Raw genomic sequence first — 21,943 nt, 5'->3', positions numbered from 1 at the left:
ACTAAAATTAAAACGACAACCATAAACTATTATTAAGTTTTTTATTAAACAACATAGAAAAAGATGTATTTTATCTTCATATTAAACTCACTTCTAGATCAGGAGTCAGGTTGGTGTAGCGTAGAATTAAGATGATTTAATTCAGTTAGCTTTTTTACTTTTCCTTTCTTTGAACTTTCTCTAACTTCGACGTTATTTAGTGTGCTGCAGACAAAATTTCAAGATGTGGTGCGTAAAATAAAATAAGTGCTTGATTAAAAGCTTGAAATAAAATGTTTATGTTACAAATTAAGACTTTTTTAAAATACAGGTCTTAAAGAAAGACAAAAAATTTTTAAAATAGAAAGAACTAAATTATAGAAGGTTCATCGCCGATTGTTTATGAGACAGCCATGACACCACTGGAGATGTGTCGTCATTTTTTAAGCTGTTACAAATAAATTACATTTTTATTTTTATGATAAGTCAAAAATACTGTTTTATTTGAAAACAATAAAAAATGTTATCTATTATTTCATTGTTCTGGAGGAGAGTTTTTACACAAACACTCAAACATCACTTTTAAATAACCAGCCGTCGTCGTCCAGGTTGGCGTTTCATTGTCCATTTCGTTCTTATATTAAAAGAAAATATACATTATATCAACGTTATTATTGTTATATTCTATTTAAAATTATAATTAGTAATAATAAATTATATTATTAGTGAAAATGCATATAAACCTTTTAGTATCAGGCTTTGAACAACCCTGCCCAATGTTTGCTGGTATTTCCCAAAAGGTTTATAAAATATATTTTGAGTCGTGATGAGACGGTTTTAGTTTCTTGCTCAAAATTTGTTGTAATATTTGAATATATAATGTGTACAATTTTTTTTACTTCAATACCTTTTTTAATTTGTTTGAAGCAACCGTCCACCAGTCAATAAGACAACCAACCAGCCAACTAACCAACCAAACCTCCAACTAACTAACCAACCATTAGCCAACTAACCAACCAACCAACCAAACGATCATTTAACCAACAAACCAACCGACCAAACCAATCAACCAAACAAAATGCCACTAACAACTTATTACTCTTCCAGGTTCAGTTCATTTGAAAAGAAAGTGGATGATGAAAAGAACACGAACGATAGCAGAAAAAAAAAGAGGAAGAAAAGGAAGAAAAAAAAGAGGAAGAGTGGTAAGGGAAGCAGTGGTAATACAATTTGTCCTATTCTCGTGTTCAGGGATTGTGGATGGCCATGTTGTCAGCCGTGCATAAGTCCAGGCTGCCAGGCCTGTTTTAGTCCAGCGTGCTGTCAACCCGGTTGTAATCTACCATTCTGTCTTTGTGGAAACAAGTAAGTCATCGTCATTCTCGTCACCGTCGTTTGCGTGTCATCAACGAACCTTATCAGCACCATTTATGTTAAAGTTAACATATCAGTTTGATTTGATATATCCGTTGATAACTTGATTGAGATATTGTATTTAACAGCAACCAATGTGATTAATAACTTAATAAATTTCTCTACGCGTAACTCTAGATTACGAACAATGTTACTCTCAATTACGAACTACGTAATCTGTTGATAAACATTTTTTTGACCTGTCAACTGATTATCTATTTGTTATCAACTGTTTCATCATTTAAAACCTAAAGTGCCGGAACGAAGAAGAAAAAGAAGAAGAAACGTGGAAAAAAGAAGAAAAAAAAATGATTTAGATGATTAAATGGTTTAGATGATTAAAGTATCACTATGATGATTTGATTTGGTGAATTAAAATGTTAAATGCTAATATTACCTCTAGAGTAATGATGCTACAAATTTTGATGATGAGGTCGGAGGTTGAAGGAAAAAGTTATGAAGATGGCGATGAATGTGATGAGCGAGTGTTTTAGACAATCAAGTTTAACAGCATCAAACAACCAAAGTAACAATAATAATAACAATAACAATTATATCAATGAAGTCGGTAATAATAATAATGAAATAAAAGATTTCCTTTATGAGAGTTTTCATTGAATAAAAAGTTTAATTGACAACAACGCTTTTATAACTTTTATATCATTAGAAACAAAACTTGGTTTTGTGGCACTAGATTGCAGTCAATTGAATTAATAAAAAATACAAATGTTTAATTATTTAACTCAATTTGAAAAACATTAAAAATTTGAAACCGGCAAATTATTAACACTATGAACACCAACCAAACAACTTTGGCCATTTTAAGAGTATTTTAAGAACATTACCAGATGTACCTTATCAAAAATTTTGGCTGACTTTTGAACACCAATAAAAACTGGGAAGTAGCAGCTACAAACTTTTTTTAATTTGTAAGATATGCCAATAAAATATAAAACTAAAAACCGAAACATGAAGACATCAAAGCGTTGAATAGTCCTAAACACACAGACACGTGCATTAGCGCACAATTATTTGTGGGCATCGCGCTTTTAAACCAACACGCATTTGCATGGAGATTGGATGTGTTTGGGGACTGTGGTCTGTGTTATATTGATACACGAGTGCATCTATAAAAAAGCAGTTATGTGTCAAGTCTTTCATGTCAAAAAACAAAATTATTTTAGCAAACATTTCTTTTTTCTAATCTACTGCTTTTTAAATATTTAAAAAAATCTGTTAAGTTATAAATTATACAGTTTTTGACGTTTTTTTGAACCACTGAGAAGGAGAGCGTTCTAGGATATGAAGGAGAGTTGGGACAAAACAAGCTTTAAAAAACAAAGATGGAAAAGACGCCAAAACTTCAATTTAAATCTCAAATTTACCGCTTTAGAACACTCTAAAGGTTGAAAATCGAAGTATATATTTATTATATGTATGTTGTAAGATGAACATATTTTATACAGTATTGTATTGATTCTACCAAATTGTTAGCATTTATCAATTAAAAATTTGTCTTTTCAGTTTTCTTTACTATAATTTTCAGGAAATTGTTCAATTTGTTGAAAAAAGGATTATCCAAGTTCATTTCTTCCAAGTTCATTATCCAAATTCATATATATATATATGTATATATATATATATATATTTATATATATATATATATTCATTTCATATAGTTTTTGTTTATTTTATGCATGATATATCAGAAAAGCTTTTTTCGGTATTCCTATACCATTTTCGGTGTTCAAACTGATATGTTGTGTTTGTGCACAGGTACTCGAATATATATATATAGTGTATATATTGGATTAAGACTGTCAGAAATGCAATTATTGTTGAAAATCACAGCATATTCGACGTTAGTTAACTTCCAAATAGAAGTCGAACATGCTGTGATTTTTGTCAATAATATAAATACAGAAAGAGAAAGAGAGAGAGAAGAGAGTACTCACTTTGCTATTCAATCCTTTCATATACAGCCAAAAAAACCTAATACTCTAACATCTGAGCTAACATATATATATATATATATTTATATGTGCCATCTGATTTTATTATTCATATGTGTATAAAATATAAAGTTCTTTACTTAGTACATCTCATTTAATTAAAAAGCGCCTATCATGTTTGTTTCATGTTTATACTATGTTTGTATCATGTTTGTTTCATGTTTATACCATGTTTGTAACATGTTTGTTTTTTTGTATTGTATGCGTATTGCATGTGTGTGCGCACAAAACAAAAACAATCACTATACATGAAAAGGAGTTTCATGTTTAGTGATTGTTAGACACTAAACATTACAAAGTTACCTAAGTTATTGCGCGGTTATAAAGAGTTTTATTTATTGTTCGGTTATATAGAGTTTTATTTTTTACGCGGTTACGTAGAGTTTGATTTATTGCGCGGTTATATAGAGTTTGATTTATTGCGCGGTTATATAGAGTTTGATTTATTGCGTACAAACAAACACACACACATACATACATACATACGTGTATGCATACATACGTACGTACATTTTTTTTCTTTGTAATCGTACGTACAAATAGGTAGGATTAATCCGTAAGTTGAGCTAATTGAACATTTATTTTAACTTTTTATTTATTTCAATATCTTTTTATTATTTTTTCTTTGCAATTGGTTGTTTAACGACTGACTGACCAACCGACCGACCGACAGACTGAATGATTGATAGAATGATGATTGATTGAATGAATGATTGATTGATGGTTGATTGATTTTAATTTAAAATTTAATAACAATAAAAATTTAATAATCTGTTAATCTTATAAAATTATTAATGAATTTAATTCATGCACTGGAAACACATATATAAAATATACAAATATAGGATGTCATCGATATATAACATTGAGCAGCCGATAATATAATGCCCCGAATTGTGAATAACATTGAATGGCAAACGTTTAAATTTTAACATATACTTTGTACAAAATAATAAAGTGTAGTTTTTTTTATAACAATTTAATATAGCATATTTATAAGATAAAAATTTTGATATTACTTTAACGTTTATTAGAATACATGAAAACCTAAAAAGAATATAATAATACATTTTAATTAAAAAAGCAAAGCGTATACTACAACAAATGTTTAATTCCTAATGATTGAATAAAACTTACGTAGCCAAAGATCCTAAAATTATTGAGGGCACATTTACATGGCATATGTTACATTAATAGGGAATTTCCTTAAAAGTAATTATCTACATAAATGACTAGAACCAAATTTCAGAAATCATGTTTAAATATTCAAAGTTTTACTTTGGAACTGTCAATTTGCTGTTGATGAAATAATTCTTAAAAATAAATCTATCGACAAATTAGTGAAAAAACAAATATTTATACAAAAAAATTTCTCAAAAGTTTGAATACATAAAATGACGACGAAACATAATAATTTTATGCAAAATTATAAATAAGTGATTTGTAGCTGGTCATTCAAATGATATTGTATAGGTGCGCCAATGTAAATTTAAACGCAACAAAGGCATCGGTGTTGTATTGAGCATGCCCATCTTCCTGAAATGTAAAATCATTTTCACATTTCAGTTGATCATTTTTCTATATTTACATTTATATTCATTTGTATTTTTATATTTATATTGGATGAGATTTCAATAGTTAATAAGATTTCTGGACTAAAATTGGCAGACACCAATCACCCATTGGTTTCCTTAAAATGACAACGTCCCACGATGAGATCTACAAAATTGGATTCGATGAACCATTTAGAAACGTTTCCGAATTGCACAAACTGGAGTTGGGTCAGCTACTGAATGAAAATGATGACTATCGCGAAGTCAGTTCTTATTTAGGAATGGAACAAGAACTGAAACAGGTGCAAAATAAATCCAATCCAGGGTATGAAATCCTTTCAGCGTGGTCTAAAAAAAATTCCAACAGTACAATAAGAGTTTTGTCTGAAACGTTCAAAGTAATAGAACGCAATGACTTGAAGGAGAAAGTTGATGAAATTAGAAATGGTAACATTTTTGCTATTTTTACAATTTGTTTCGAATTTTTTATTTAGTTTTATTTTATTCTATTAATTACAAAGTTGTTGTTTTGCATTGTTATCAATACATTTAATTTGACTTTAAAACAACATTTAGTTGCAGTTTTTACCAAAGTGTACCTTTATTTCTTTTAGATTATATGTGGTTGACAATCACGATATTTGGGGAAGAGTCAAAATCTACACAACCAATATGCGGTGATTTAAAACTTACTTACCTCTTCTAAATTAATCAAACCTTGCAATATTTAATTTTATTATATTCACATTCGTTTTGCTAATAGCTTAACAAATATCATTAAGCAGTAATTTTTCTTCCATCTTAAAAAACAACCATCGCACACTCACTCACACACATACACCACACACACAGTACACAATACATACACAATTCTTTTTTGCTTCGTTTCAAAAGTTCTTTGTATAACAATGTTTTTAATGAGTTTGGAAATTTAAAAAATCGATCTAATAACAAAATTCATTATTTTCAATTATTTAGCATAACATTGAAAGCAATTCATGCTGATATGACTCTGAAGTTAAATTAAAGTGGCTAGATTTTTTTAATACAATTTGGAAAATTTGGTTTTACCTCGTTTTTAATTTAAATCATGTTTTACAGATTTTTGTTTAAGGGCGAAAAGATTGTCAGGTTTACAAAAAAGAATTTTTATTTAAAATCCTTAAACACCATTTGTTAATTGTAATAATCACAGATTGAATTAAGTCAGATTAAATGCTGCAAGACAGGATCCAGTTTTTGTGATATTTTTCGGTGCAGTGAATAAACTTGAAGTTTTTTCAGTGCTTCAACTGTTTGATGAAAGAAAATTTGGAAACGTTTTGTAGTTACATTAAATATGTTGGAGTGCAAAATAAAACGCAAAACGGAGCAAAAAAGATTCTTACACTATAACACGGAGAAATGGCACTCAGAAAAATGCACGCAGTTTGCTTCAAAATATCTTAAGTTACAGTTTTATACTTCAACTTCATTTTTCAAATAGTTTTATCAAAATTTGACCGGATTTAATGACCGTAGAATCCGTGAAGGATGAAAAGTTAGCACACCACTGATCTGATCTAGAAATTCTGCATCAGATAAAATTTTTGCATTGCTGAGAAATTGATTAATAAATTATAAAAAAATCAAACGTGGGAAATAGATGCTTGCTAAAAACGCACGTCAAGCAAGATATATTTGGTTGAATAACTCGCATTATAAAATCAATTATTGATAGACCAATGCAGCGTTTGAAGAAGTTGGATAAAAACTTGAATTTCAGTTTCACATCATCTACATTGTTCTGTGAGGCTGTTGAGACATCATTCAGTTGGGTTTTCAACGACATTTTGCAGTTTTGCAGCTTGTTATTTCAACAAACAGTCTGTTTCCATCAGTATCAGTTTTAGGAAAGTAATCAATCAGTCAGTTTGCTGTAATTAGTGACCGCAAAATTTTGTTGAAAACCCTTTAAATACGGTTCCAAGCAACACCCTGAAATTACTTTTTTTTATTATCTGCTATGGTAATTACATATTTCCAAAACCTCAGGCTGTGTTACAAAATATACTGAAAATTTATGTCAATTGAAAGGTGTGAAAGTTTGTTCGGCAGATTAAAGCTCAACTCATGATAAACCTGTATGAAAGCTTCAATGGTGGACGGACACTTGCCTGACCTTGCATTGGGAAGTGTAATAAAAGAGTTAATTTAAGCAAATAAATTTGGTAACTTTGCGAGTGCAAAATTACAAAAATTGTTTCTGTAATAAAAAGAAAATGTAGCCTTAGATTTAATTTTGTTCTGATTATTTGTTGCTTTTGTTTTACACTATTTGCAAGCATTTTATTGCTTACTGATGACTCTTTTTTATGTGTGTATGGTTTGTTGATTGCTTTAAATCTTGTTGCTAGTCGATTCTGAAATAAATGCGATAGCCAAAAATCTAAAAAAAATTTGTAAAAGAAATTGAACCTTGAATTATAAGTCTAAATTTTTGGCAACCTGATGCGATGGTGAAAAATTTTCGCGGTGTGACACAAATACAACTTGTTCTATTCAATTTTATGTAAATTACTAATTACAGTGTCGGCATCTTTTTCAATGTGGAGAAAAAATTATTACTTTTAATTAATAATAGTGCTTTTTTAGACGAGATAAGCAAAAATAAGATTGTCAACCATAGGCTTTCCCGGGAAAAGTTGTCTAGTGGTACATTGAGAATCGGCACCGATTCTAACAAAAAAAGCATTGACTAATTACATAAGTATTTCACATAACGAAGGTTTATTTACAAGTGTTTATATACACAAAAATTTGTTTTTAAATTTATATGTGATTTATTCCAATACGGCAGTTATTATTATTATTTATCCACAGCAACCATAAAAACTCCTTCAAGGAAACCATTGATCGACGTTGTCAGACCAGAAGTAATAAAGCACTTTCAGTCTGATTTAACAGGTAAAAAACGAATCGTTTTGAGCGTTGATGGTTATGAATCCCCATGGTCTGAAATTTGCAATAAATTCAAAGTAACTTTTTGTTATTTTCATTTTAAACTATTTCAGTAGCCGTTTTGTTTCAATTTAAAAATTTATATATATATATATATATATATATATATATATATACTGTGCCTCTACTCTACTTTGTTGATTCCTTGTTTGTTTAAAGTGAATAATTAATTTTACAATCTTCAATATCGTAAAATATAACACCTTTACGTGTTTTCATTATCGATAAATATAAAAGTGTGATATTTATCGATAATGAAAACACGTTAAAGTGTAGGTTATTATGATTGATGTTGAGAAAGGAAATACAGATGTTGTTTGTCATCAGTGAGTCGAAATGAATGGATTGCTTCCTTGAAAACTAAAACCAAACTATTGTCAATAAAAAGAAACGATTACTGGAAAACGTTGATTGCTGATAGTAATGGTGATTCAAAGGGTCTATGGAACGTAGTAAACAAAATTCTTTGTAAAGATAATAACCATAGCTTACTTTATGATAATGTCGACATCACCGCTTCTCAATTTATGGGTTTTTTCAAGAAAAGACCAATCGGATCAAGCATACTATTAGTATTAACGAAAAATCTACTTTTGACAGATGTAGGCTTACCGAAAATTGTCTGCTCACAAATTTTGGTGTCGTTGAGGAACTAGACATAAAGAAAATTGTGCTTGGTCTACAGGCCAAAACCTGTATGTTAGATGTTTTTCCGATTCACGTGCTTAAAAAACATATAGATCATTTTATTGTTTTTTTTCGCAAGCCTCGTTAACTTATGAGGGAGTATTTCCAAATAAATGTAAGCACGCAGTTATTACACCTGTCTTGAAGAAAACGAAAGATGATAGGAATGAAATGAAAAGTTACAGACCCATATCAAACATTTGCTTTGTTTCCAAAGTTATTGAACGAGTTGTTGCCAGTCAGCTACTGAGTCATCTACACAAAAATTGCTTAATACCAGTATTTCAATCTGGATATTCAATCTGGATATAAATGTTACCACTTAACTGAAACAGCACTGCTGTATGTTATGTCTGAGTTGTTTAATGCAATTGATAAATAATATGTTTCGTTGCTTACATTCTTGGACATAAGTGCTGCCTTCGATTGCGTAGACCATCAAATCCTGATGAATCGCCTAAAATATGATTACGGAGTTACTGGAGTTGTAGCTAATTGGTTCAATTCGTACTTGTTTGGCAGAACTCAGCACGTTTTTTTCGGAAACAAATTATCTGGTATTGAAGCAATGTCATCTGGTGTACCACAAGGCTCAGTCCTATGACCTATTCTGTTTGTACTGCACACTGCAGAAGTATATGAAGTAAGAGTCCTTTTGATTTTCATATCATGCGTACGCTGATGACATCCAAATAATAGTTAGCAGTGAACCAGAACTGGTTAAAGATGAAGATAAAAGATGAAAAGTAAAGATGAAAATCTCATTGAATGCTTGACTAAAATAGGTACATGAATGTCAAGAAATTGTCTCAAATTGAATCAAGAGAAAACTCAATTTTTACCTGTCGGTACAGTACATTGCAACAGCTTTCTAAAATTAATATTAATTCAGTAAAAATTGATAATAATGAAATACAATTCTGTGAAAATGCAACAAACCTAGGATGTATTTTAGACTCGAGATTATCTTTCAAGGATCATATAAAAACCATATCTAAATCATGTTCTTATCAGCTTTGCCAGTTATCTGCGTTCGAAAATTTTTACATCAAACAACCATGCAGACACTAATTCATGCGTTTGTTCATTCAAGGTTAGACTACTGTAATAGCTTGTTTAATGGATTACCAGAGAGATCTATTTCTTTTCTTCAATCGATACAGAATAGAGCTGCAAAAATAATTGTTGGACGTAGAAAGTATGACTATGTGACACCCTTTTTAAGAGACCTACATTGGCTAACAGTGAAAAAAAGAATCAACTATAAGATTTGTGTGACTATGTATAAGGCTATGAACGGGTTGTTACCAGTATATCTAATAAATAAAATTTAAAAATAACCAGCTTCTTCAACGGGTGTAAAATTGAGATCAGACTACGCCAACTTACTGACAGTGACAACTACTCAACTACTAACTGCAACTAGAAATATTGCCGTGTCAGGACCAATTGCCTGGAACAGTCCTCCGCAATCGCTCAGAATGCCTGGACTAAAGCTTGATGATTTTAAGAGGAACTTAAAAACCTATTTATTTTTGACATAGAGATATTTTATCGATTTGTACTTTTTTGACCTTCACTGATTTCAACTATAAGAGAGAGCGCTATATATAAATATATATATATATATATACATACATACATACATACATATATATATATATATATATATATATAAATGAAAATATATATATATATATCGTTTGGACAGTCGTTTGAACGGTTGATATTGTCGTTTCGTCAGTTAATTTTGGTGCTTTTGTCGTTAAAAGTAATCGTTTATTGATATTTTTTGGATAGATTAACATAATTAGATTTTTGAATAATTTTATATCAAATTTAGTTTGTAAAATTCACTATTTTAGTGAAATTTGATAAAATATTGTCTGTAAATTGCTGTCACGCGATAGGAATTTCCCTGCTAGTAAGCGTAACTAATTATAATAAAAAATTCAATAATGACGTATGGTAGTCGCTACTGTTGTACGAAGTGTACAATAAAGTTCCAAGTAAAGATGTGTTGTCATGCACTTGTTGCAAGACTTTTGTTCACAATAAATGTGAAACTAACGATGATATTCTTGAAATTTTGAGAAGTGTTAAAGGTTTAAAATGGTTTTGTCAACGTTGTGTTGATTTGTCTCAAGATGTTAGTTCTTTGGCTAAGTCAATGGATGCGTCTAAAAATGAATTTGTTGCTCAACTGAATGACGTAAATGATAGTAACAGAAAAATAAAACTTGACGTTGATAGCATAAAAATGGTTGTTGACCATAACCAATCTAAACTTGATGAACTTGATCGTTTCGATACTGTTTTACGCGAGGAAATTAAAATTTTTAAAAACGAAATAAAAGAAACATTTTCTAGCATTGTCAGCAAGGAAGTTAAATTGAATGTTGAAGTAATTAGAAATGAATTTGTTGCTCAACTGAATGACATAAATGATAGTAACAGAAAAAATTATGTTGATTAGAAATTTATTGATGTTTCGTTTAGCTGAAAGTGATGATGATCGTTCCAATGTTTTGAAAATTTTAAAGCACTTGACAGGAGATATTTCTGAAAAAAATGTAATCAAAATAATGAGACTGGGAAGGAAATGCGAAACTGTCGTTAGACCCATTTTGATAAAGTAGGATTGCGTTTTACTCAGAGACTCAATAATATAATGAGAAATGTATATAAATTCAAGTCGTTAAAAGAATTTTCACATGTTGGACTGAACTATGATTTAACAAAGGATCAGAGGCAGGAATTCAAATCATTTGTTGATAAAGCTAAAGTTATGGAGCGAGAAGAAAACAATCAAAATTTTTTGTTCAGAGTGAGAGGACAGGTAGGGAGATGGAAGATAGTAAAAATACAGAAAAAACCAATGTTAATATAAAATATGTCAAAAATTTAGAAATAAATGATAACAATGATAAAGACTGCAACATAATAAATCGTAATTTAACACTAGGTTTATTGAACATTAGATCATTGATTTCAAAAACTGATACGATCTATGATTTGATTCATGATGGGCTAGATATTTTCGTTTTAGTTGAAACTTGGCACAGATCTTCGAATAACATTTCTGTTAAATCATCAATGCCACCAGGATATAGTTATGTTGATTATTTAAAGATAAATGATCCTCACCATGGGGGTTTAATTATTTACTTCAGTAATGAATTTAAGTTTAAGAAAATAGATCTGCCAATATTTAATTCATTTGAAGCACTTGCTGTTAAATTATTTATTAGCAACAAAGATTTTGTTCTATTAGCCCTCTACAGGCCAGGATCAGTTTTAGTTATTATTATTATTTTTTGTAATTTAGTAATTTATTTTTTGAAGAATTTTTATGTTTACTAGAAAATATCACTTCTTTTAGTTTAAATATCATACTTTTGGGTGATTTCAACATTCACCTTGAGAAGAAGGAAGATCGTCATACTGTAAATTTATTGGAAATATTAGAAATGTTTCAATTAAAAAATTTGATCGACGAACCGACTCATGAACATGGAGGTATTCTTGATCTGATTATTTGTTCTCAAGATTTTCAGATTTCAGATATTAAGATTTTTCCCAGTGGGACTTTTTCAGACCATAGTTTAATTCAGGTTAATATACCATTAACTCATAAGCGTCCTAAAATAGTCAAGATACAAGTTAGATCCTGGAAATACCTAAATGAAAGCAATCTCATTAAATATATACAGACTTCTCCATTATCAAAGTCTTGCCAAAGCAACAATATCAATATTGAGTTTGATATGATAAGTTCTGAACTCAAGAAATTGGCTGATGCAGTTGCTCCACTTTGTTTTGCAGAAGTCAGATGTGATGTTAATGCTCCATGGTATGATAGTGAATGTAAATCTTTCAAAAGACTTTGTCGAAAGAAAGAAAGGAATTACAGAAAATATCAGACAGAGAAATGTAAAAATGAGTGGATAGCAGCTCTGAAAAATAAATCTAGGCTTTTTTCACAAAAAAGAAACAGTTATTGGAAAAGACTTGTTGCAGACAATAGTGGATCTTCTAAAAATCTATGGAATGTTATTAATAAAGTCCTTTGTAATCAGGTCACTGGTCAGTCATTGAGTGAAATTGTTGGTTTAGATTCGTCTCAATTCTTAAAGTTTTTTAATGATAAAATAAATAAAATTAAACAGTCTACCAATGTGAGTAATTGTCCGACTATTTGTCAAGCTCAGTACAATAGGAATTGTTCTTTTTCTGACTTTATGCTTTTAACAGAATCTGACGTTAAAAAAATTGTACTTAGTTTGCCATCAAAAACATGTATGATAGATGTCTTTCCGACCCATATTTTAAAGAAATATATTGACTTATTCATCGTTTTTCTTACCAGTATCTTAAATCTGAGTCTGAGCAGTGGCACATTTTCTAATGGTTGTAAGCATGCTATGGTTTATCCAGTTTTAAAGAAAGTGAATATAGATCGAAATGATTTGTTTAGTTATAGACCAATTTCCAACATCTGTTTCATTTCCAAGATATTTGAACGAGTAGTTGCCAAACAGCTCTTGAATCATTTGAATGTAAACACTCTGCTACCAGTTCACCGATCTGGATATCGCTGCTATCATTCAACAGAAACTGCACTGCTTTATGTGTTTTCTGAGCTGTTTGCTGCTTTGGACAAACAACATGTGGCTCTAGTCGCGTTTTTAGATATGAGTGCGGCATTTGATTGTGTAGACCATCAGATTCTCTTAAAAAAATTGGTTCATGATTATGGTATTTCCGGTGCTGTTATCAAATGGTTCAGACAGAAAGCAACAGGTAGTTTTCCATAATGTGTTATCTAATGAAATGGTTTTGACATCAGGAGTGCCACAAGGTTCAGTGCTTGGGTCTATTCTTTTTATCATGTATACCGCAGAAGTTTTTAAAGTAATTGGTAATTTCGGTTTTAAATATCATGCCTATGCTGATGATATTCAGATTATAGTTAGTAATAAGCCAGAATTACTGCAATCTGAAATCAACAAACTTGTAACCTGCCTAAATAACATTGAAAATTGGATGTCAAACAATGGTCTTAGATTAAATCAGCAGAAGTCAAAATTTGTTCCAATAGGTACATGGCAGCAGCTGATGAAACTTAATATTGGTTCAGGGAAAATAGGAGATGTTAAAATAAAATTTAGTGACAAAGCAACTAATCTGGGTTTCATTCTTAATTCTAGATTATCGATGCATGATCATATAAAGATGATAACAAATTCATGCTCCGGACTGATTCGAGAACTCTATAAACTCCGTAAGTCATTAGATAAATCTGCTATTCATACCTTGGTGCATGCATTAATTCATTCACGATTGGACTATTGCAATGGTCTGTTTTACGGTTTGCCAGATAGGTTTATTTCTGCAATTCAATCTATTCAGAATAGAGCAGCCAAATTGATTGTTGGAGGTCTCAAATTTAACCATGTTACGCCAATTCTTAAGGGCCTTCATTGGCTTACTATAAAGAAAAGAATTAAATATAAAATATGTATTTTAATGTATAAAACTGTGCATGGCTTGTTACCAAGTTATTTGATAGATAAAACAAAAGAAAAGTCTACTGTTAGTACGAACTTATGCTACTAACAAGACACCTTGTTGTGAGTTAAAATAAATAAAACAAACACAATTCAGGCGTAATAAATTATCTTTATTCCAACGTGAATCTCGAACCGTTTCGTTTACAAGCTATCAGGAAAAAGGGAAGAAGTCGAGAGAGAAGCAAAGACATAAAAATTAACATAGATTAGGTAACATTTAAAATTGCAATAATTTTTAATTACAATCAATATATGAGATAGTTAATAAATAAATTTTTGATCCCTACAATACTCCCCCACAAAAGGCGGAGCCGTTTAAAAATAAAAATATTCATTTCGTTTGTTGAATGTTATTCGCCTCCCTTTTCTGGAGTGTTGGGTTGTTGGTTCGGATGTGGTTGACGTCGGTCTTGTTTCTTGTGTTGTTGTTGCGTCTGATGTTGTTGTTGCTGTTTCTGGTGTTCCAGTAGATTTTGTGTCTGATGTTGCTGGTTTTGTTGAATCTGTTGTAGAAAGTTTGTTGTTCGTTGTCGAACTATTCTCGTTGTTTATTCTGGTTTTGGTTGTTGGAGGTAATGATAAACAAGCTGGCTTTAATCGATCAATTGACACATTTTGAAAATTTTCTGGTAACAATTCAATTTTAAAGTATTTTTCGTTACGTTAAATCACTTTGAAAGGACCTGTATATGGTGTTTCCAGTGGACGACGTACTCGATCTACTTTTAACCATACGTGACTACTGTTTGAAAGGTCATTTGGTACGAAAGCTTTTGGGGTTGAGTGATGTTGATTGTTATTTGTTAGGTAGTCATTAAGTTTGAACATTTCTTTTGCTAGTTGTTTGATTTGACTAGATGTTATATCTTCATTTGAATCTGGGAATAAAAATCTACTTGGTAATAACAAGTTGGTTCCTGTTACTGCTATTGCTGGAGATATTCCATTTTCATCTGGTATGTTTCTAAGTCCTAGAAGAACGACAGCTAATGCATCTAACCAGTTTTGTTTACGACAACTAATTGCTGTTTTCAAGGTACGATGTTGACGTTCTATTTTTCCGTTGGCTTGTGGATGATAACTGGTTGTACGCAGACGGTAAAATCCAATTATTTTTGATAGTTCGTGAAATAATTCGCTCTCAAATTGTGTACCTCGGTCTGTTACAACATAAAGAGGGACACCGAATCGAGCAATCCAAATGTTCAAGAAAGTTGTAGCTACTGTTGAAGCTGATATTTCTGTCATTGGTGCTGCTTCGATCCAATTAGTTGTTCTGTCAATGCATGTGAGTAAATATCTGAATGGACTTGAATAGGTTTCATTTCCTTGCTTGGCCGGTAGTAGCGGACCTACAATATCAATATGAACAGTCTCAAAACGTGCAGACGGTAAATTGAATGACGATATCGTAGATTTCGTGTGTTGGTGAATTTTGTTTTGTTGGCAGCTTAAACACTCTCTTGACCATGTTCTTATTGGTTTGTCTATATCTGGCCAAAAATATCTGGATTTGATTAATCGTATTGATGTTTTGATACCTGGATGTGAGAGGTTATGAAGACTGTCAAATATGGCTTTTCACAAATTAACTGGGATGTATGGTCTGAGGTATGGTGTCGATACATCACAAAATATTTTTTTGTTATCGCCAATTGGATATTGTTTCAACTGATCCTTGAATGATTTTATTTCATCATCAATTTCTTGTTGTTTGGCTATCGATGACAAGTCACAAACATCTATCTTTACAGCATTTGCTGGCCGAGAGAGACAATCTGCAACAACGTTTTCTTCACCGCGGATGTAAATGACGTCTGCAATGTATTCGGATATTATTGAAAGGTATCGTTTTTGAACGTCTGACTTTAGTGGTGTTTTCTTTTTGTAGGCAGCGCATAATGGTTTGTGATCTGTAAATAGAGTTACATTTCTTCCTTCAATCTGATATTTAAAATGGATAACGGCAAGGTACGCTGCTAGTAGTTCTCTGTCAAATGTAAAAAGGTTACGTTGTGGTTCAGTTAACTTTCTAGAGTAGAAACCGATTGGTACAGGAGTTGAATCAACTACTTGATGCAGTGCTGCACCTATGGCGTAAGCAGAACTGTCAGTAACTAAGTGGTATTTTGTACATTTTGAATCTGGATAAGGAAGTGTTGTTACGTTGGCAAGTTTAGATTTGATGGTTTTAAAGGTTTCCAATTCTTCGTTATTAAACACTTTTGCTACTTTATATTTCTCCTCAGATAGTTGGCGAGCCTTGGCAAATGTTGGCTGGCTTTCACCAGTGTCGATGATGTGTTTTACTTTTGAGTTGATTTTTATTTGATTTTCATTTCTTGGTTCAATCAACATTGGAAATTTATTGATGAGTTTCGTTACTATCTGGGGAACTGGCGGTTTATTGATGTGAATTTGTTGAACGGAACTCTGCAAAACGTTTGTTGTAATCGTTTTTTTTGTTATTGTGTCAATCAGTTTGTTGTTGGTGCAATCGACAAGGATTTCATAATGACTTAAAAAATCTTTGCCTAACAAAGGTTTGACAATATCTGCAATTACAACATTCCATTTGTATGTTCTGTGCAATGGTAGGATGTGGATTTCAACAATGGTTTCTCCATGACAGGTAATGTTTTGACCACTCGCGGTTGACAAGTGAACGGCAGTTGGTTGCAAACATAATCCTGTTGAAAATTTTGTTGGGATGATTGTGACTGATGCGCCTGTATCTACTATTAATTTTAATGTTGTGCATCCAATTCTTGCGGCAACTTCAAAAAGAGGCGAGCCGATTGATGCAACTTCGGCTCGCCTGATCAGTTTTCCGACGACTGGGGTGAAGAAATGTTGTTTGTGGGTGATCTCATCTGGGTTGGAGATGGAGGTCTTGATGATGGTTGAATTTGAAAACTTTTTTTTGTTTGGCCATTTGCACCATGGTTTGCACGTTTTTGTTGCTGGTTCAAATTTTGTTCGGGCCTCTCATGCAACCTTCTGTCCAGCTGCAAACGATTTCTAGAATGAGATGTATGTGAGGACGATGAACTATGCTCTGCTTTTCTCTTTCTGTGATGATCTTGCTGCTGCTGCTGTTGAACAGGAGAAGGAAGAGAGAGAACTGGAAGGAGAGAATCGTTCATGTGTGAATTTGCTGATGGGATGGTAGCATTCGGCTCAACATTTTGTTGTTGTGATTGTTGGATGTCATTTTTATCTTCGTTCTTGCTCAGGACAACTTTTATTTTATTGGACTCTTCTGGTGGCTGCCTCTCTTCGATTTTGTTTACATCCATCAGATTCAAATTTATTTTAAAAGGTTCTTTTTCTTGGAATTGCTCTGGTTTTGTTTGTTTGAACACTGATAATAACTCTGCTTTTAGAGTATCGTAATCTGTTCCTCTTTGCACTTTTAACGACAAATTTGAGACTATCCAACAGCAGGGAAATTATTACGTGATATAATCTTGTTGTTTTACACATCACGTTTCGCAATTGAAATTGCATTTCGGAATTCTCGAACCAATCTGTTGATGCTGTTTTCTTGAAAAGAGGTAATATGGCGATAGGGTTATCATTTGGTTGGAACATTGTTTTCGTTTTGATCTTACCACGTGGATCTTCGTATTTCTTTTTACGTCGGATTTTCGTTCAAAATCACGTGGGATTTTCGTTCAGATCACGTCGGGTTTTCGTTCCGTTCAGATCACGTCGGATTTTCGTTCAGATCACGTCGGAGGTCACCAATTTGTTAGTACGAACTTATGCTACTAACAAGACACCTTGTTGTGAGTTAAAATAAATAAAACAAACATCTATATTCCCACGTGAATCTCGAACCGTTTTGTTTACAAGCTATCAGGAAAAACGGAAGAAGTCGAGAGAGAAACAAAGACATAAAAATTAACATAGATTAGGTAACATTTAAAATTGCAATAATTTTTAATTACAATCAATATATGAGATAGTTAATAAATAAATTTTTGATCCCTACACTATAATGATGAGTGGTATGAACCTTAGATCAGATGATGGCATTTTGCTGGTTGTACCTGATGTCAATCTGCAGATAGCATCAAGAGATTTTGCAGTATCTGGACCAATGGTTTGAAGAGCTTACCGAGATCTTATAGAACTAAAGATTTGAAACTTGATGATTTTAAAAAGAAACTTAAAACTTACTTATTTTTGCTTTGATTTTGTTGTTAAGTGAATAATTATTTGTTTGTTACTACCGCCATTGACTGTACATTTTTCTTTTTTGACTTTGTTTGATTATAGATAGCGCTTTTGAGAACTTTTTGATTTTAATTAACGCTTATAAATGTTTCATTAATAATAATATGTATACAACAACAACACACGTTTAGACGACATTTTCCCCAAGATCGGGGGTTGCCGTTTGGCTACCTATGATGAAACCGAAATACCCCTCGACGCCATCCACATCTGTCACTCGCCTCAGTATCACGCAACCCCGCTTTCACCCTGTCCTTCTCCACCTGCTCTCTCCATCCCAATCGCGGACGACCCCTTCCTACCACTCCTTCAACCTCGAACTCCAACGCTCGCCTAATCCCGACCCTTTCATCCCTTCTCAACACATGTCCATACCATCGCAATCTCGATCTCCTTATCAATGTCACAATGTCCTCATTCAGTCCCATCATTGACATCAGCTCTGTACTACTCCTTCTATCCTTCACTTTAACCCCACACATCATCCTCACCATAGCTCTTTCAGCCCTCTGCAGTACACTTTCCTCCTCTCTCCTCAACACCCAAGTTTCACCACAATATACCATTGCTGCTCTCACACATGCTTTATATACCCTCCCTTTCATTTTCACTGACCATTTCCTTCCACACAATACCCCACCCAGTTCCCTAAATTTCATCCATCCTACACGAACTCTAGCCGTAACTGCGCTCAAACATCCTCCATCCGCGTTCAGCTTATCTCCTAGGTAAACAAAGCTTTCCACTCTTTCAATACCACCACTCAACCCCGTCCTTGCGTCCGTCCTATTAATCACACCATGAACACATTTCTTACATTTGAACGTGCCTTCCACCTTTTTCAGTGCCCCCCTCACACCACTACATCTCTTATGCACCCATTTCTGACATCCTATACACAATACCGAATTAGCTTTCACTCTCCTGTCACATACCTCACAGGGGTCTATTTTACTTATCACTCGCTCCCCACCTTCCCCACTCACCATTACCTTCGTCTTACCAATATTAACTTTTAACCCTTTCTTTTCAATAACACTTTTCCATCTGTCAAATTTTAACTGCAATTCTTCCATGCTATCAGCCATCAAGACTAAATCATTTGCATACAAAATCTCAAATAACAACCCCTCCATTATGTTTCCACACACAACATCCATCACAATTGCAAACAGAAACGGTGATAACACTGATCCTTGATGCACTCCTACCTTAACACTAAAAGCGTCCGACATCCCCCTTCCAACCCTCACCTTTGTCTTTGATAATATATAATTATATATATATATATATATATATATATATATATATATATATATATATATATATATGTAAATACATATATATATGTTGGTAATAGACCATAATTTTCACAATATTTTATAAATTCTATTAAATGATTGGCGTTAATATGTCTGTAGTTCGTTTTTTCAATTTTTCTCACTAAAGATTTTTGGTGAACGTTCAGTTTATTCCTACAAAACTGTAGTCCTAGAGATAACTCTGTGTTAAGGCGTAATCACGTAATATTTGAATTTAATTGCCCCTTTGACAGCTGTGTACGTCAACATGATTCATATACCGGGATTACTACTACCACATTGACTAGAAGGCTTACGATGCATAAACAGAGTGGTGCTATCAAATCTCATTTGGACTCAACACACTCAATCACTATTAGCCGTGAAATCCTCGACAGCAACACCCAAGTAATATACCAGAACAGCAACTACACGCATCTTAAAATTGTAGAAGCAGTCCTATTTGATATCAGTAAACCAAAATAAAATATACAACAAAAAATGACAACCTCACTTCCGACCCGGCGCTTAACCAACAATGAAAACAAAGAAATAATGAAAACTAGGATTGTAAATAGTGACAAAGAAGAATATGATGCTATCGATGACTAAAAGGAGACCGAAGAGGATGACCACCCAATAAAGAAACCTGACACCTAATTTCCACCTAAGTTCACTTTGACAAAGTCAATTTCCATCTAAGTTCATTTTGACAAAGTCAATATTTCCCTATATAAACATCAAAAAGCACTGATGATGATTCATTCGGAATCAAAATATGGCCTTATTTGCAGCATGAATTCGGAAAATAAGTTTATTTTGAATTTTAATAAACTAAACGTTCACCAAAAAACTTTAGTGAGAAAAATTGAAAAAACGAACTACAAACATATTAACGCCAAACATTCGATAGAATTTATAGAATATTGTAAAAAATATATATATATATATATATATATATATATATATATATATATATATATATATATTTATATATATATATATATATATATATATATATATATATATATACTGTGCCTCTACTTTGTTAATTCCTTGTTTGTTTAAAGTGAATAATTAGTGTTTTACAATCTTCAGTATCGTAAAATATAACATCTTTACATGTTTTCACTATCGATAAATATAAAAGTGTAATGTTTATCGATAATGAAAACACGTAAAAGTGTAGTTTATCATGATTGATGTTGGAAGGTTTAAAAAAAAAGTGTGGATTATTCCCACATAATACGATATTTAATTGATTTATTGAATCAATTCTGTTGGTTGCCAACCATAAAATATGAAAATTGTAATATATTTGAAAAGTGTGATTTAGAACTTTATTAATTTTTATATTTATTTCCATCTTAAGGGATCCCAAGTTAATGTTAGAGTTAAAAGATATCAGGTTTGAAATTTTTAACATTTCAATTTAATATTTTCTCAACCAGAAATTTTAAACAACTGCATTTATTTGAAGGGATTAAGCAATACCGACACGTCGTCATCAATCGAAGAAAATCGGCATTGCTCAAGAGATGGAATTACATGTCTTGATCTTGATCAGATAGTAATCTCAGACCCGATCCATTCTGATTACAATAATTCAAATCCCGATAAACATTACATCAGTCACTTGCCGGGATTTTTTGAATTCAACAGAGAACAAGTATGATAAAAAACATTATATAGCAATATTTGTTTATTTCTATTTCAACGGCGTTTAAACTCCTATTAAGGAGCCATGATTTGACCTATTGGTTGCTAATTTTTATTTGTCTATTGTCAATTTTGTATCGTAAATTTTATCACAGTTTGCTAACGTTATTCAATATTTTCGAACTAATTTTCTAAATTTAATTTTAAGACCGAGCAAAAGTTACGAGAAATACCAGAGAGAACGTACATACTTCGGTACAGACGAAAATTATCATGCGAACAGGATAGCCACTTAGTTTTATCATTGTGGTAAATTTATTAGTTTTCTGTTATAATCATTATAAAGAATTATCAACGTAATAATTAATAAAATTGAATTTATAAATAAAAATATTAAATAGCAAAAAGAATTCAATAAGATCTAAAACGTATAATTTTCATATATATATAGAATAACATATAGAGAAAATTCTTTATTATGATTCCTTATTACATCAAACAATGTAAAAGTTTCAGGTATAAAT

The 21,943-nt window shown here is 31.9% G+C and overlaps 3 protein-coding genes across 3 annotated transcripts; 2 read left to right on the top strand and 1 right to left on the bottom strand.

Moving 5' to 3' along the window:
- Positions 1-1,057: 1,057 nt before the first annotated feature.
- Positions 1,058-1,886, top strand: HELRODRAFT_158925 (hypothetical protein; the record flags this gene model as incomplete). Its single annotated transcript, XM_009010876.1, has 2 exons — positions 1,058-1,344; positions 1,796-1,886. The coding sequence occupies 2 exons, from the start codon at positions 1,058-1,060 to the stop codon at positions 1,884-1,886; spliced, it is 378 nt and encodes a 125-aa protein (XP_009009124.1).
- Positions 1,887-5,100: 3,214 nt separating this feature from the next.
- Positions 5,101-7,059, top strand: HELRODRAFT_158924 (hypothetical protein; the record flags this gene model as incomplete). Its single annotated transcript, XM_009010875.1, has 2 exons — positions 5,101-5,404; positions 6,992-7,059. 2 exons carry the CDS (start codon positions 5,101-5,103, stop codon positions 7,057-7,059), a joined length of 372 nt encoding a protein of 123 aa, XP_009009123.1.
- A 7,508-nt stretch (positions 7,060-14,567) lies between these two features.
- Positions 14,568-17,516, bottom strand: HELRODRAFT_158923 (hypothetical protein; the record flags this gene model as incomplete). The annotated part of the gene is made up of 3 exons (XM_009010874.1): positions 14,568-14,720; positions 16,996-17,090; positions 17,159-17,516. 3 exons carry the CDS (start codon positions 17,514-17,516, stop codon positions 14,568-14,570), a joined length of 606 nt encoding a protein of 201 aa, XP_009009122.1.
- Positions 17,517-21,943: the final 4,427 nt, after the last annotated feature.

This window comes from Helobdella robusta (genome assembly GCF_000326865.2).
Source record: "Helobdella robusta unplaced genomic scaffold HELROscaffold_1, whole genome shotgun sequence".
Lineage (NCBI taxonomy): Eukaryota > Metazoa > Annelida > Clitellata > Rhynchobdellida > Glossiphoniidae > Helobdella > Helobdella robusta.
This window is presented reverse-complemented; position numbering and strand designations above follow the sequence as displayed.